General features: G+C 36.2%; 5 protein-coding genes across 5 annotated transcripts; all 5 read right to left on the bottom strand.

The window, feature by feature from the left end:
• Window positions 1-1,632: 1,632 nt before the first annotated feature.
• On the bottom strand, window positions 1,633-7,666 carry LOC146899207 (uncharacterized). The gene is made up of 10 exons (XM_085736718.1): window positions 7,603-7,666; window positions 7,312-7,515; window positions 6,967-7,047; window positions 6,731-6,868; window positions 6,511-6,645; window positions 6,371-6,418; window positions 5,805-6,243; window positions 4,735-5,660; window positions 3,416-4,549; window positions 1,633-3,284 (listed from the first exon to the last, which is right to left on the bottom strand). The coding sequence occupies exons 1-10, from the start codon at window positions 7,664-7,666 to the stop codon at window positions 1,633-1,635; spliced, it is 4,821 nt and encodes a 1,606-aa protein (XP_085592844.1).
• A 1,231-nt stretch (window positions 7,667-8,897) lies between these two features.
• On the bottom strand, window positions 8,898-11,519 carry LOC146899206 (replication protein A 70 kDa DNA-binding subunit B-like). The gene is made up of 10 exons (XM_085736716.1): window positions 11,184-11,519; window positions 10,813-11,077; window positions 10,626-10,722; window positions 10,314-10,526; window positions 10,093-10,222; window positions 9,848-10,002; window positions 9,639-9,753; window positions 9,359-9,535; window positions 9,234-9,281; window positions 8,898-9,140 (listed from the first exon to the last, which is right to left on the bottom strand). The coding sequence occupies exons 1-10, from the start codon at window positions 11,331-11,333 to the stop codon at window positions 8,898-8,900; spliced, it is 1,593 nt and encodes a 530-aa protein (XP_085592842.1). The 5' UTR covers window positions 11,334-11,519.
• Window positions 11,520-12,926: 1,407 nt separating this feature from the next.
• LOC146899205 (uncharacterized) lies at window positions 12,927-13,443 on the bottom strand. The gene is made up of 2 exons (XM_085736715.1): window positions 13,267-13,443; window positions 12,927-13,178 (listed from the first exon to the last, which is right to left on the bottom strand). The coding sequence occupies exons 1-2, from the start codon at window positions 13,441-13,443 to the stop codon at window positions 12,927-12,929; spliced, it is 429 nt and encodes a 142-aa protein (XP_085592841.1).
• Window positions 13,444-13,446: 3 nt separating this feature from the next.
• LOC146899204 (uncharacterized) lies at window positions 13,447-14,056 on the bottom strand. Its single transcript, XM_085736714.1, has 3 exons — window positions 14,005-14,056; window positions 13,805-13,902; window positions 13,447-13,698 (listed from the first exon to the last, which is right to left on the bottom strand). Exons 1-3 carry the CDS (start codon window positions 14,054-14,056, stop codon window positions 13,447-13,449), a joined length of 402 nt encoding a protein of 133 aa, XP_085592840.1.
• A 549-nt stretch (window positions 14,057-14,605) lies between these two features.
• LOC146899203 (uncharacterized) lies at window positions 14,606-15,687 on the bottom strand. Its single transcript, XM_085736713.1, has 4 exons — window positions 15,639-15,687; window positions 15,442-15,539; window positions 14,948-15,355; window positions 14,606-14,860 (listed from the first exon to the last, which is right to left on the bottom strand). The coding sequence occupies exons 1-4, from the start codon at window positions 15,685-15,687 to the stop codon at window positions 14,606-14,608; spliced, it is 810 nt and encodes a 269-aa protein (XP_085592839.1).
• Window positions 15,688-16,272: the final 585 nt, after the last annotated feature.

Raw genomic sequence — 16,272 nt, 5'->3', positions numbered from 1 at the left:
AAAGTTAACAATGTGCATTTAGAGCCCGTTTGGTGCGCAGGATAAGGAGACTGGATATGATTATAATATCCTATCCTGAGTCAATCCGTCGTTTGGAGCACCAACAGGAAAGGATAAGTTTAACCTATTTCTTATCCTATCCCACTCCTCCTTTGTTATTTTTATCCTTAGTTTTTGGTGGGTTAGCAACATGATAGCATATAGCTATCACACCAGTATCCTATGTTCACCACAATACATCCTTCGATTCCCACCACCATTTCTATTTCTTCATATTTTGTTATTTTTTTATTCTTTTTCCCAATTTCCTTGTTCCAACATTTCAATTCCAACAATTTATTTCCACTACTTCTGCCTTTCTTCCCAATCGATTTGAATTGGCAACACATATCATTTCCCAATCTGATTTCAATTGATATGAAAAACTTCACAACTCAAACTCTTTCTTCCTCTCTGCAAATTCAATTAATGGAATGATGAAGAATTTTATTTCAACGAAGCAATTAATTTCAATGAAGCAATTGATTTCAACAAAGGCATATTCAAATTGCTGTGATGAACGATTTAGTGTTTCTTTTTTGTTATAGGATTTGGTGTTATAGGATTTGGCATATTCAAATGGCACTTTACAGAATGAATGTTATCTTGAGATTAGGATTATATGTTGCCTGGTGTGTAGGTCTCAATTTTAATATAATTTCATATTTTGGCCATAAAAATTAAAGGATATGGATTTTTTTCCCCAATCAATTCCAATTGGTTGTTGCACGTGAAGTGGTGGCAGTGGCTTCACAGTTGATGGAGTTAGGAGTTTACGGTGAGGTGCTTCGTTGGCTGAAGATGGAGGATCGGCGACGGTGGTCAAAGACCGTGAATCTGGTATGATAGAATGATGTAGGAGATGAATATGGTGCAGTGTTGTTAATCTTTTCTTGTCATGTCAATAACAAATGTGCATCGAACACATGATAGGATAACATAATTCTATCATATTTCATATCATATGTGCACCAAACATATGATAGGACTAGACCTTTCACCCGTGCTGACGCACGGGTCATATACATTATAGATGCAATGTATTGATATTATATATGCAAATGATATAAGGAAAGTGATACTCTTAATTGAGTGTGTAGAATTTATGTTTCAATCAATGCTTCACCATACGGCAATAAGCTAAACAAACTCCATGTTTAACAAACCATCATGACAAACCAAAAATCTACACATCCACCATCGAAACTGATATCACAGAAAGGGAAGGAAAATCACGAAAATAGTTGCAATATATGGAAAGTGATACACCAAATTGAGTGTGTATAATTACACTTGAATGAATATATTTGACATGTTCTCAGCTTAAATCAACCAATGCTTAGTCATACGGCAGGTGCTAACAAACTCCCTGTATTTTATGTTTAACCATCCACTATGACAGACCAACTCAAAAACCAACCATTGAAACTGATATCAACAGAAAAGCATGGAAACCACAAAAATAGTTGGTGTGCAGATAGCTAAAAATAATTGAAAATACATGAAAAAGTATGATTACTTCACTGGTAACCCATGCTAAGCTAAGTGAATCTGAACTGAAACAAAACAGCTAAATCAACATAGTGAAATTAACTAAACGTTACGAAAAATCTCCTTGAAAACAACATTCGAGGTACTATCAATGCAGCAACCGTCTTCATCCAACAACAAAATTTTCAGCCCTTTCCTTGATGTAACCCTTGATATGGCTACATAGAGTTGACCATGAGAGAATACAGGTTGTGGAAGGTAAATGCCAACCTGTTTGAGTGACTGCCCTTGACTTTTGTTGATGGTCATTGCAAAACAAACAGATATAGGGAACTGTCGACGTTGAAATTTAAAAGGGATTCTTGTATCAGATGGTTCCAACGACAGTCTAGGAATAAAGACCTTTTCCCCAATATTGCTTCCTGTTATAACTTTTCCTTCAAGCACATATCTTCCCATCTTTGTAATAATCAATCTAGTTCCATTACAAAGTCCTGCAGTTGGGTCCAAATTCCTCATTAGCATCACGGGCACTCCAACTTTTAATCGTATTTTGTGACGTGGCAGTCCAGAAGCATTAATTGTGTTCAAGAACTCTGGTGTATGAATGTCATCAGGCCTATTCATCGCGGATGGCTTTGTGAGCGGAGAGTCACAACTTAAATAAATTTTTTCTTCGCCAGGTATGAGATCCAACATATAATCATTAATTTCATCCACCCATACATTTTTAGGTGTAAGTATTGCTCTATCTTGGAAAAAGTCCTTTTCATGCATGTTATCCAACAACGACGGATATATGCAGTCAACAATTGATGCAATATGATCGCCGGAACTTTGAATAAGCAAGTCGTGTGGAATTTGGATGTTTATATGTTCATCATTTTCTTCCCCAATGCTCCCATCACCAATCCCCAACACCCATTCACTAAATTCTTTTCTTTCGCATATGTCATGAGGTGAGCTTCCATGCAAAAGCCTCATATTAGTAGTTAGTGTCAAAACCTCACAAAAATGCCAAAGTTGGGAAGAATTAATGGTTGCATTGCATACTTCTTGTCTGTTTGCTTTCGGTATAACCGGAAGAACTTGTCGAAAATCTCCGCCAAGAACAACGACCTTTCCACCAAAAGGAATATCCAACCTACCGCCATTTTGGTGTCTAAGAATATCCCTCATAGAACGATCAAGAGCCTCGAAGCAATGTTTGTGCATCATAGGTGCTTCGTCCCAAATAATAAGTTTTGTTTGAATGATAAGTTCTGCCAAATGACTTTTCGGATCTATGCCGCATGTAGAAAGTTGATCAATGGATATAGGAAGACCAAACCTGGAGTGTGCTGTTCTTCCCCCCGGTATGAGCAATGCAGCAATACCGCTAGATGCAACGGTCAATACTATGTCCCCCTTTGAACGCAATGCAGCTGATAAGGCTCTCCATATGAACGTCTTACCTGTTCCGCCGTAACCGTAAACAAAGAAAAATCCAGGATGCTTGGAATTAACTCTGTTAATGATTGTGTCATATACTTTCTTTTGTTCCGCAGTCATCGTCGACATCAATCTATCATGCTCAATTTCGAGGTCACCTCTGTTGTAACTCAGCTCATCGTATAAAAGCATATTTCTTGCATGATGGATCAATGAAACATCAGGTCTAGGCATCATGGGATATTCATCCTTCATATTCTTGCCATGTTTTTGAACCAATCTTTCTATTTCTGCAAGGGCGTAATTTCTCAATTGATTGTCATCTAACACCAAATCTGCACGTTAAACACACAATATTATATTGTAACTTGCTGAATTTTCTACATTAAAAACCTGCATATAATGTATTTTAACGTGAATGGCATTTAAAGTGTATAAATGAAACCATCAGTACCTTGTACGCGTAGTATACGTTTCTGACGGCGTAAAACATCATCGCTTAGCTGAGGCCATGTTTTGTCCCAAACATGATCCGGCCTAGAGAATTGATTTGATACCATCAAAGCAACAAACAACCTGCGTAAATAATCAGCGGTTCCCCATTGTCCGGCCTGGTTTATGCAGTCAATAAACTCTTTGTCATCACCCAACAGCCCCAAAGCGAAGCAAGCATCTTTGAATGAGTCATACTTGTGATTGTTAACTGTTTTAATATCATCAAAGGACATAGGACCCTTAACATAGTTCAACAGAGTTCTGAGGTAAAACTTCTCCCCGGACCCAGGAGGAACAAAGTGAATCCGGCCAATTGAGAGACCTTGTTTTCGCGGCGTCCATTTACGTTCAGATGCTTTCCATACAAACTTTAATGGAAATTCGTTGTAAGTAAGCTCTCTTGCCTCTGGATATTTCCTGTTGGCATCCATCCATGCTATAAACTTTGTATCACGAATATGTGGTTTCCTGATAACCTCTTCAATATCTTCGTGATCTTCAAACACGATTGGTTCTTCTCCTTCTAAATGGAAATTCAGACGCTCAACAGAGGGTTCTCTATAGTTTATATCAAATGAAAATATTCTCCATACAGCCTCACATGATGAGAGATACCGACAATCATAATACATTTTTATTTCGTCATAATTTTCATCAGCCTCGTTGTAAAATGTAGCGGTGACGCGATCGTGACCTTTGTTGACATATTTGAACAGATATTTGATTGACCGCGACTGATTGCACCATTCTACATTAATATGTGCATTGAATTTTAGTAGAAGATGTCGATTATATGGAACAACATATCTATTATCCACAAATGATTGACCCTTTTTTATGAAAACACCATCATCCCTTCTTCTATAGACTGGATAGCCTTCGGGGTCAATAACAGTGCTGTCATTGAATTTTTTTGGAAAGTATTTAGTGCACTTGCCATTTATCATGCAGGGTGATGATGTGTTTTGATCTCCACATGGACCATGAATCATAAGAGAAGACACTATTTTGTATAGTTGAGGATCACGGTCTTTGTCTGGAATTTCAGCGCATATAATCTTGTCAATGTTCTTAGGATGAGTACAACGAAATTCTGGTTGCAAAAACACCAATATATGAGCATGCGGGAGACCTCGCTTTTGGAATTCAATGGTATAAATAACTGCAATAACACATGAAGTTTGACAAAGATGAGTAAATTATATGTCTAATTTACTTGTTTGCTTATAGACTCATATAAAAAAGAATTTGATATATAGATGACCAATTGAAGATTACCTGATCTCACTTTCCCAAATATTTTTCCTTTCTTAATCTCCTTTATGAGATGATTTAACTTTATCTTGAATAAACGACTTACTAAATCAGGTCTATCTTCAGGTTTTAGGTTGTACTTCTTCAGAAAGTCTACTAACTCAGTCCACTTGTGGTTGCATGTGAAAGTGATAAACAAATCTGGATACCCCACCCATGCACATATTGCCATAGCATCCTGGTAATTTTGTATCATATATCGTGCTCCTCCGACGAATTTCGATGGCAACACTATACGTTTCCCTGCAGTTGCTGGACTTGTCTCCCCTCTAAGAACAGCTTCATATAACCCCTTGTACATATCAGCTCTGACCTCTTTCTGGTGGTCTCTGTACCATTTCAAACGCCACGACTCAATCATGCTAAACCCACCGACCAAAAACGTTTGCAGCAACCGTCTGGAGAATAGAAGGTGTGAAACATTAATGCCTCTTTGTTGGATCATATATGCAAACCATTCTTTCATTGAAACATACTTCCTCTGAATTGGCACCTTCTTATGTTTATCTGAAAATAATATATCTCTATGGAAACCATCTTCCCCTCTAGAAAATATTAAGGGATATTGCAATGGTAAGTAAGAAGGTTCAAAGACAGATATACGTTTTAAAAGTCCTGATTGCTCTTCCACAATTACATCCCGCTCGAAGTCAGCTGCATCGTAATCACCAACAACTAAAGCCGCAACTTCAGATGCAGATGGCAAGTTATACCTTCTTCCATCATATCCTCTCTTGCCTAAAATTCGTAGCTTAATGGAAGGGGCCTGCTTTTTCAATAGAGTTTCTCTAACCAATCTGTAGGATTTCACATATGAATTTGAACTATCGAGAACATCTTTTATTTCTTTGACGATTTTCTGCTTCATGGAGTTTTTGTCATCTTCCATCCTACAAAATAACACCAAGCTGAACTCAATGACAGAATCAATATGCATAGGATATGGTTCAATCAAACATATTTATAACTTTTTCATAAAGTCTTTTGCGGAAGAACTCATAATCAAGATACATCATGTCACAAATAAAATATACCTGACAGCATCCATTCGATTTTTTAGCTCATTGTCGGTGTCGTAGATATATAGCTGTGCAAACTTCGGTTGGTGACCAGGCTTCGGAAGTAGACTTCCTATTTGATGGTAATTTTCTCCATTCAAAACAAAAACTGGTGGAGCCTTTCCGTCATTCTTCGTCTTATCAATATTTCCTCCAATCGACGTAAATGCAAACATGCTGTTGAATGATCTTATATTTTCCATAAAGTACTTGCTTTTTCGATCATTCTTATGATATAAATCGTAGAGTGGCTTTGGTAATTTTTTTAAAGGTGCTATCTCTATTCTTCCTTGCATACAACACATAGTAAATTCAGGTTTCGTCGTGTTCCTTGATTTGCACACCCTTTCATCATACCACATCAGGGCCTTGCAAAAGGGACACTTGAACAGCGGCTGACCACATTCAAAATATTCTGCATATAATTCATAAAAGAATTAATAGCAGGTACACTATAATAAAATTGGTACAAATAACTAACTTCTGGTTCTATATGAAAAATGCTTGTTACTATCAGTAAATGTATTGTAACTTAAATTGACCTGATAAGTCACCATCTTCACCTGCATCTTCTTCCGGTTCGTACTCATCTGGAAAAAAATATTGTTCCAAAGTTAACACGCAATCTTGGTTGTTTTGTGAATGATAATTTTCTCATGAAGAATATATGTAATTTACATACCTATATCGTTATCTGGAACATCAAAATCTTCACCATTCTCGTTGCAAATCATATGTGCGTTAACACTTTGATCTTGACCCTCCTTGCCATGTATGTTCTCACTCACCTTCGTATGTTTTTGAATATATCCTTCCCCTGTTAGACAAATATTGCAGCAGTCAATTAATTCTAAAAAGTTTCATCCAGACAAAAACAGAATTGGAATTAGTTGTATGATTACCTGAGTCCATATTTAGATCATTAACATCCAAGCGCTCCTTATTACATGTATCAAAACTGCAAATATCATCCACTAACGTATTTCCCAACTCATGATTGACTATGCCTTTTCCAATGGCCACTGGCTGGGTGACGCCTTCTGCATAAATATAGTTTACACATCACAATTGAACATGCCTGTTAAACAACTCTTTTGATACAATGTCAGTATAAAATGGAAAGCAAACTGAATAATACCTGCTGAATAATTTGCATCTACCTCCATATGTGTTGATTCACATGGATCAGCTGTAATATTATAAGGACTTTGGTTGACAGCTGCATTTAAAAACGATTCATGATTAGAAGAGCAACTTGTCTATAAAAATAAAATTACACAGACTTCGTTCTCATAAATCAACTACTATATATATATATATATATATATCACATTTCTGTCGTGTATGTTGTAATGTGCATAACCATATTGTAGAATTGACTTTATAGTTGTATGGAACGTGCAAACATAGTCCTTATAATGTTTAGGGAATATAACAACAAAATTCACTTTTGTGCTAACACATATTCGATCAAAATTCATACCATGAAATTTCATTTCGCGAATAGAGGGCTGAACATGATTGCTATCCTGCAATATCTGTTTTCCATTAGCTGAATTGCCAGGGAGATCTTCTTGTATTTGAGAGTTGGTGACCTGCTTGAATACATATCTTCCAGGTGCAACAGGTGTTAATTTGGCTTCTGTGGTATTAGAAGATCTTTGCTTTCGTCGGGATGCTTCCCCAACTGCATATGAACGAAATAAGCATCATGTAGTGAACAATAACTGATATTCTCATTGATATTAAGATACAAATTCAGATTATTTTCTACCATTTGTGATGTCAGACAGTGGACACCGCCCCTGAGCAGTCTTACGTCGCTTGGCTGGGATCATATTGTTTTTTTTTTCAGTAGTTTAAAAGTTACATTCACAGACAGAGCAAACTTGTTTGAGATGAGCACAAATATGTAAGTTGATATACATGTGGGTTCAATGCTTTGTATATATAGACATTCATAATCCAACACATCTTGCTGCTAAAGTGGTTGTAGCCACATTGAAAATATGAAATAGGCCTGGAGCGCCGTGTACATTAATGACATTGTCCCTGCTTATGTGTTATCATCATTTTATGTGGATATAGTGTGTTAGGTGCTACAGGCCTAATTATCATCATATTTCCAAAGCATCAATGTAATAATCACCTTGTGCTAACAATTTATGCAAGTAAGCACCTCATTGTATCTTATCATATGGTTCTGGTGAGAACTTAAGCAATACCCTCAAATAAAACTAACCCTTTAAAGATGCACATTTATAGATGTCCATAGATTGTGATTACTGTACAGCATATATTATAGCAATGAAATTCCAAATCAAGACAACTGCACCCATTAAGAACCCAAACGTGAGTCTTTTAAGAGGTGCACATGTGGAGTGCACTTGTGATTTGATCTATCTACCAACATAGTCATATAATCTTAAGAACTCTCAATATACACTTTGCATGTGTGCAAAGTAATTCAGCCATTCGTTCACCTATACACAAAACACACATAAATATCACTAATAATAATAATAGCTAATTCTCTTTATAGACCACAAAAGAGGCTACATAGACTGCAACATTTTATTAAGGTTTCAAATTCTTGTTGATGGAGCTCAACCCAATTGTGACAGAACTATTAATTATACATGTATATATGGATTAGTAAAATATTAATTTGATTGAGGGAAAACAAAAGTCTAAATAAGTCATAATTGTGTTTATAAAAGTAACAAAATTCTATATCAAAGATTTATCATTTTAGTTAACCATGTTATTTGCTCCATTATCTTAGAAATGTATATGAGAATTCATTTAAATTTAAACAATGTTATAACTGCACTGTGGGAGGATAAAATTGATAAAATACTGCATATTTCAATAACAACTTAACCAAAATGATACGGTTCGAGAAGACACAATGATGTCCTTTAACGGTACATCAATAATACAAAAAAAGCAACTTAAAGAAATACATAGAAAATCCAGCAAATAACATTATAACAACAAAACACCAAAACAACAAACAACTGGTAAAGACATCACAGATCTCCAGCCAAATAAGCCAACAGGATCGTTTTAATCAGTTGGTTCTATCTTCACTGCCTTGAGCTTAACAGGCTTCGTGACAGACATGTCCCCAGCACCATTCTCATCTTTCTCATCACTTGCATCATCAGCAGACCTTTTTAATACCACTTTGCTGGAAGGAGTGCATTCCCCATCAGCTGCATTGTGTGTGTTCTGGGTGCAAATCATCGAGTCGTCATCTGTAAGTGTGATTGCAGTCTTTGACGAACCACCGTCCTCAATTAGTTGTTTCTGTATGATTGCAAATACTTTTTAGAATGTAAGGCATAAAAAAAGATCTAGTCGATGTCAGGAATACATTATATGTCGTTCAAGGTAAAGTACCTTTGCTGTCACGACATGGCAATCTGCTTCGTCATCTCCATCCGAAATCTATCAAACATTCAACAACCGATTTAATGGATGTCCCAATTGCTACAAAGATGAATCAATTGTCTATTGTAAATTACCTTGATGTTATGAAGGACCTTAAAGCGACCTATAATGTCAGCATCATCTGTGGTGCGTTTGACGGCATAGTTGCGCCAGTTATGGAGAAGGTTAGCCTCTGTGACTTCAACTTTGAATAGCATTTGTTTTCCAATGAAAACGTCAAGCTCAGTAGGGTAGTCCTTAGCATTGTTTGGCTGTTGTATAGACATAAATAATCAGTATTAAATTATTTCATAAACATAATGACCTTCATGTGGTTCTAATGAAAACAATTTCAAGTTTTATAATATATATGACCTGTGCATCAATCAAATCTTGCACACTTCTGCCGACAAAATTGGTTACATTACGGTCAAACAAAATGAAGCTGGTTGAGCCAGTGGAATCGATGACTTGAACATGCAATTTGTACCTATAGATAATACCGATTAATACACATGTATTGCTGAGGACATCCATGAGTAAAAAACATGATGAACAAAAATGAAATAAGTGTTTTACTATACCTAGGCACCGCGTTCCTGCCAGTGTTACATTTTGAACAATACAGCCTCCCAGCCACGGACTTGACCCTACCAGCACACTTAGTGCAAGCTTGATAGTACCAATTATACTCGGGTTCAATCCCACAGATAGTCCCAAGCACAACCCCGAAACCTTGCTGGAAACGACACAATACATGTAAAACTATTAATGTATTCGCATCAAATGACACAGAAAACTGCATACACAATGTCAAAGGAATCATTACATCTGAAGTCTCTATCAGGTCTTCAATGGTCATCATTTGAGATTGAAGCAGATCATCAGCTAAAGAAACTACAGTTGATGATGTCTGTTGGCTAACACCCTGGGTTACTTGCACATCAGCACCGTCAATGCTGAAAAATGGTATGCATTGAACTTGTTAAGAATGCTATAAATTATATAATTAAGAGAGAGCATATAATGTTATCCTTATCCAATAACAACCTAGATTTGTAATCAACTATGTGAGGCAAGTCGCCATCAAGGATGAGATTGGTTCCATAAAATGCATTTGAAACTCCCATAGCACCGCAATATTTCCTCAGCTTGCACATCTGGAGAACAACAACGACAGGAGACCCAGATTCATGCGTGGCCAAGTAAGAGTTAATTCTTTCAGCATAGTTAGCCCACAACGTACAATGTATCCTCCGAGACCTGCAACAATGGTTTACATTGGTCAATATAGGCCATATTTCCATTACATTCAAAGACAATAAACTAAATTCAATACAATGAACATTCATCAACACTTACTCTGAATCCTGCAGAGTAATGTCAATCAGCTTACTCCTTCTACCATTGACATCCTTCTCCTTCATCACATCCCTCTCAACCACGTGGCCAATCACATCTGTAATAATATTGTATATTAATTCTAGCTATTATATTTCATGCATTCATATAAAATTGTCTAATAAAGGAAATAATATATCAAACGCACCAACTGTTTTCTCCTCTTGGTCTGATTCCAATATGTCACCAAAAGACATGAAATCAAAGTGGTTTATAGGTATCTTATTACCAGCTATTTTGGTAAAGTTGGTCTTGTCAATCAAGTTTAGCTTGAACTTATGTTCAGTGCACTTATACTTGGGTTCATTTCGTGTCACCAGAACATTCTCAATTTCATAAGCAGATCCGACCTCCACCAGTGATTTCACCTTCGGTATCAAATGTTTCTTAGCAGATGCCTGAATCTTCCCTTTCTGTTAAATAAACACGCCTTCAAAGTTAGAAAACATACTCAATGAAATGTAAAGCTACATCATATGAAGTAAATGCCTTATGCTGAATTGAAGCTAAATAATATACCTTTTCATCAAGTAACAACATGTGCATGCTTCCATCTTCATTCGGATTGCTGAAATCAGGAATTGTCCAAATGTGGATGACACGACAATGGATCTTGATGTTAATCTTCCCAGCTAAAATGGCGGCAATTGGTGTGATCACAGGGGCCATTTTGGACCGAGTTGAGAGTATTGAATTAAGTATGGATGTTTACCAATCTTATAAATTCTGAAAGGTATTGATGAACCAAATAGCTAGCTGGATCATCATATATATAAGGACCATCAGGCACAATGCAATGGAACAATGGCTGAATTAATTTTACTCAACTGTCTAAACATTGGAAAACAACAAATGATAAAGTAGGTTGGAGAGATGCGTGCATGAGTTAAATGAGAATTCCTACATCCAACCAAAAGTATGATATGGCTGCATACATTAAACACTCTGTGGCATAGGCTATTTACCTAGGGGGACAAAGTGTGCATTAGATAATTAATTTTGTCTTGCCTAATGGCGTTCCCCTATGCCTTGAGAGTAGAATTATATCTGATTTGTTATAATATGTGTGCAGGCATATAGTAGTTTTGCGCCAATCACTTAACAGTAGGGAAGTGAGACTTGTAACAATTAATTGTAGCTATTCTTCCAACCAAAAGTATGATATGGCTGCATACATTAAACACTCTGTGGCATAGGCTATTTACCTAGGGGGACAAAGTGTGCATTAGACAATTAATTTTGTCTTGCCTAATGGCGTTCCCCTATGCCTTGAGAGTAGAATTATATCTGATTTGTTATAATATGTGTGCAGGCATATAGTAGTTTTGCGCCAATCACTTGACAGTAGGGAAGTGAGACTTGTAACAATTAATTGTAGCTATTCTTCCAACTATAACTGAACTTAGTCATCCAAAGCCAGTGGACAAAACGTGAGAAAGAGATTAAATGCTGTCTAATACAATGATCCATTACATGCATTGGGAGCATAAGACAAATTGTAGTATTAGGTGTGTATATCCACATGAATAGCTAAATTGATGTGCTTTTTAATCCCGTATGAGTATTGAAGACCCCACAACCACATTATATGTGAGAAGGTGTGTATATACATAATATTTTATAATTTACCTTATTTTACAATGATCCATAATAGCTCATTAAGTAAAAATACAATTAAAAGTTAGTCTTGATATATTGACCTTCCACTCTTGATAATCATGGCTCAATAAATATCCAAGGATCACATGAAAGACCAAACTTATATGAATTTTACTTAATTTGTATAGATTGCTTAACTTAATTTGTATAAAAGATGATCATCAAGGTAACTTAATTTGGACTAAGAATTACAATTAGGCAACAACTTTATAATGTCCTTGGCAACCTGAAAAAGCCTTATATTCTAAAGTCCATCTGTTTTGAAAAAGTTTTACATTATTAAGTTCATCTCTTTTCTCGCTCTTCATTATTAAAAATTGGTTACCTTCATGTTAAAGATGTGTGATTATTGATCTTTTTATTGATCTTTGTGTAATTATAAATATCTATAATCGGCAAAAATAAAAAGCCTTATCTTTTTTGTTCATATATTGTCTTTCTCAATACCTTTATACAAAAAAAAGACTAACAGAATAATGTAGTTCAACATAAAGGTAGAATTTAGTTGGTAGCAAGTACAGTTAAACAAAAAAGCGATACCGTGTTACGACATAATGTTGCACTCAATATCGTTTTTCATAACACACTAAAATGCTAACAACTTTAAAATTTCAATGTTATAAATAAGAAAACATTTCTGCCGAGTCTTGGTGCTCCAATTCTGATTCCAGTTCCGTAAGATACACGACGACTGACACAAAAATCTTTCCACCTGCCACCTATCTTGTATTCCAGTACCTTCCCATGCACTAACTTCTTCGTGCAACTCCATATATGCCCGGAGTCATCAGTAAGATAGAAGTCCTTTGTGTTGCTTGGCAAAAGAGATTCTATGAAGCGGTCATAAGTTATAGTCTGCAAAAAACACATAGAACCGTATGTTAATAATAAACATAAGCATTATCATACAAAGCGGTATATCAACTTTTGCTGAAACATATACCAGTATGCCAGAATTGACATCTTCTAAACTCAGCCACTTTGATGTGCTGAATTTCAAGGAGTCTTGTTCATGCTTATACGGAATAGTAGTATTAATGAGAAATTCAGATCCACTGGGTTCAGAAAATATTTCACGGTTCAACCGTAGTAGCATTGGTTGCTCGTGCTTAGGATACATAATCTATTCCCCATAACGATCCCTTATCTGAATAACAAATCGACACGGCTTGACATTGATCAAAGTTACGGCTGCACCATATTTCAGGTCATACATGTTATTAAGCTCCATCCATCCATGACTGAAGTAGAACTGATCTCCCTTCTTCTCAACCACTACCTCAATCTGATTATAAGCTGGGTCATTCAACGTCGCAAATCTCCTCAACTCAGTACCTGACGTTTCCACCAGGAGCGTTGGAAGAGGGAGGAGTGGCTGGAACATAAAGGAGTAGCAGTTAATGGTGTTAAAACTATGATTTGAACTATAGTATGCCTAAAATGAACGAAAAACCACTCTAAAGGCTATGATAGGTAAGTACCTGTTTTGGATTGAACTCCACTGTGAATGTACGCCACTTTAATCGTGATAATTCAATCATCTCATCATTACCAAGTATCTCCAACCAATCAACAGCAGCTGCTTTTTACGGTGATGACAAACATATTAAGTAGAGACCAATTATTACAATTAAAGTAAACAAAAAGAATGTGAATTGTTTTCTAAACTCAACACTGATACCTGTTATACTGTTCAAAGCAGCTGATGTCTCACGGACTATGTCGTATGCCATATCTGAGTTAAGAAATACACTATAACAACAAAACTATGTTTTGGATCTGTGTGTATGGCACAATTGGTATGTGTTACTTATATAAGCACTAAATTGGCGTAATTAATTACAACATCCCAACCATACACTGTGTTGAGAACTAAAAACATTAAGTGCATGTGGGTCTAGGAAACTACATTAGTTTTACATTGAGACTGCATGAAGAGTAATTAATTCAATTTCATAATATTTGATAATAATATGCTAAAATGAAAAATAACAAACAGTCCTTTAACTAAATAAGCAACAATACTCAATTCATTAGAGCAAAACACGCTACACTAAAAATAAAGGGAGAAACATCTGCAGTAACACCACACTCAGAGCAAAACGCATTACAATCAAAATAAAGGGAGAGACATCTGCGTGAACACCAAAATTGCTCTCCACATACAACGCGAAATGCTTAGTTTGCATACGACGTAAACATAAATGACTTAAAAACATAAAACATAAAAGTCTCATATGGGACATGATGCGACCTCCCTATCATCATCTTAATACAACATCTTAATACATGACAACACTAAAGAAAAGCTTCTCATTCCTTCCAACATAAGGAGCGCCCACAATAATACGCGCACCGTCTCTGAACCTTCTAGCCTTCACCATGCGATTCCAACCACCCCCAAGCTGAAAATGTGCATCACGCCCACGAACGTACTGTAATGTGCAATCCCAGATATTGCCGCACTCGTCGACCAACTTCAACGAAGTGGACCTTTTGTCCAAAGCCAGTTGAGAAAAACCCATGGGGAACAACACCTTCATTTTACAAAGTTCAAACAATTAGTATAAATATGACCAACTAACAAACAATTAACAATCATCTTTTCCTTTTTTAAATCATACCAAAAATCCAGAATCAATTTCAGCAGAAGTAAGTGTCTTCTCATAGGTCACTTGAAAGTTAAACTCATTATGAGTGAAAGGCCTTGGAGCAAAACTGGACAGGTTAGTTTTGTCTATTAAGAACTTCATTGGAGGACTGAACGTCGGAATTCTCACATTGATGCCATGCCTGTCCTTAATACTCATTTTGAACTTCCCTAACCCAACAAAGACCAATGTTACCCATGAACCAAGTGGTAAGTTGTAAAAATCGCGTAGAGCACGCCACCCTTTGGTCAAGAAGATGCCATAGTTGTTTCGCTGAACCAAAACCTCGAATTCGTTGCGATTAGCATCCACCAGAGTTGCATACCGGTCGATTTGATCTCCAAAATCATGTGCAAACAGGCTTGGAAGCAGAACCATGCCCTACAACGATAAAAAATGAGTTACCAAAGATTATTTAGGTTAAATGATCCATGTTAAGAAAATACAGATTATGCTAAGAAACTGACCTGTTCATGATCAAACCCAACCTGGTATGTTCTATACTTCACCCGTAAATCGTTAACAATCCTCTCCAACTGATCTTCAGGATTGGGATTAAGAGGTGCTGCCACATGAAAACGAAAGTTAATGATGTATAACTAAGAATATTTGTAAATGATCTATGCTAAGAAAATACAGATTATGAAGCTTGTGTTTTAACTACCAGTCATGCTGTGGTATGCGAGGAGAGTATTAACATCATTGTGAGCCATTTCTTTTCTCACGTTAGAAGAAATATGTGGGTGAGGGAAATGGTAGTGACTGAAGGCTGTTAAATACTGTTAAATAGGCAGAGGATTTGGGAGATATGATGGGTTGCATGCATTGGAACTACAACACACTTTGAATGTAGTTAGAAGATGTAAAGGCATGAACCTTTTTGGGTTAGTGGGATTGCTTTGCGGGGGAAATTTTGAATTCTGAAAATGATTACCCAAGTAGCTTTGCATTAAGTGTGGTTAGGTGGGGCAACATGTGTTTAGCGCCAAAATGAGAGTTTTAGGGTTTTGGTAGAGTTGTTTGCAAAGGTACCTTAGGATTAGATATAAAGATAACTGTCTATCATGTCACTATCATATCTTATCTTCATCCATTTTCTAATCATATCCTATCTCTATCATATCCTGCGCATCAAACGGGCCCTTAAGGTTACCGTGTTTTAAAATTGGTCTATGCACAACTCAAATTTTATGTTATAAAAATTCTCTTTTAAATTAAAAAAAAAGTTCGACAAAAAGAAAAAAAATATAAAAATACTTTTCACACAGTTAAATATGTCAAGTGTCAATAATGCTTTT

Source organism: Medicago sativa, chromosome 8, assembly GCF_051527215.1.
Source record: "Medicago sativa cultivar Bolivia chromosome 8, Bolivia_mono, whole genome shotgun sequence".
Classification (NCBI taxonomy): Eukaryota; Viridiplantae; Streptophyta; class Magnoliopsida; order Fabales; family Fabaceae; genus Medicago; species Medicago sativa.
The sequence above is the reverse complement of the archived record's forward strand: the minus strand, read 5'-3'. Positions and strand labels throughout refer to the sequence as shown.

Bases quoted from the DNA above. Each gene is read 5' to 3' on its own strand.
- LOC146899206 (XM_085736716.1), bottom strand. From the start codon at position 11,333: ATGGCCCCTGTGATCACACCAATTGCCGCCATTTTAGCTGGGAAGATT. The intron at 9,754-9,847 runs GTATAGTAAAAC...TATTATCTATAG, and splicing joins GGCAGGAACGCGGTGCCTAG to GTACAAATTGCATGTTCAAG. The intron at 9,141-9,233 runs GTACTTTACCTT...GCAATCATACAG, and splicing joins GCCATGTCGTGACAGCAAAG to AAACAACTAATTGAGGACGG.
- LOC146899205 (XM_085736715.1), bottom strand. From the start codon at position 13,443: ATGTATCCTAAGCACGAGCAACCAATGCTACTACGGTTGAACCGTGAA. The intron at 13,179-13,266 runs GTATATGTTTCA...TGTTTTTTGCAG, and splicing joins ATGTCAATTCTGGCATACTG to ACTATAACTTATGACCGCTT.
- LOC146899204 (XM_085736714.1), bottom strand. From the start codon at position 14,056: ATGGCATACGACATAGTCCGTGAGACATCAGCTGCTTTGAACAGTATA. The intron at 13,903-14,004 runs GTATCAGTGTTG...CGTAAAAAGCAG, and splicing joins TGCTTTGAACAGTATAACAG to CTGCTGTTGATTGGTTGGAG. The intron at 13,699-13,804 runs GTACTTACCTAT...TTTATGTTCCAG, and splicing joins TGGAGTTCAATCCAAAACAG to CCACTCCTCCCTCTTCCAAC.
- LOC146899207 (XM_085736718.1), bottom strand. From the start codon at position 7,666: ATGATCCCAGCCAAGCGACGTAAGACTGCTCAGGGGCGGTGTCCACTG. The intron at 6,419-6,510 runs GTATGTAAATTA...ATTTTTTTCCAG, and splicing joins TGTTCCAGATAACGATATAG to ATGAGTACGAACCGGAAGAA. The intron at 3,285-3,415 runs GTACTGATGGTT...ATTTGGTGTTAG, and splicing joins ACGTATACTACGCGTACAAG to ATGACAATCAATTGAGAAAT.
- LOC146899203 (XM_085736713.1), bottom strand. From the start codon at position 15,687: ATGGCTCACAATGATGTTAATACTCTCCTCGCATACCACAGCATGACT. The intron at 15,540-15,638 runs GTAGTTAAAACA...TTCATGTGGCAG, and splicing joins CGCATACCACAGCATGACTG to CACCTCTTAATCCCAATCCT. The intron at 14,861-14,947 runs GTATGATTTAAA...TGTAAAATGAAG, and splicing joins AAATTGATTCTGGATTTTTG to GTGTTGTTCCCCATGGGTTT.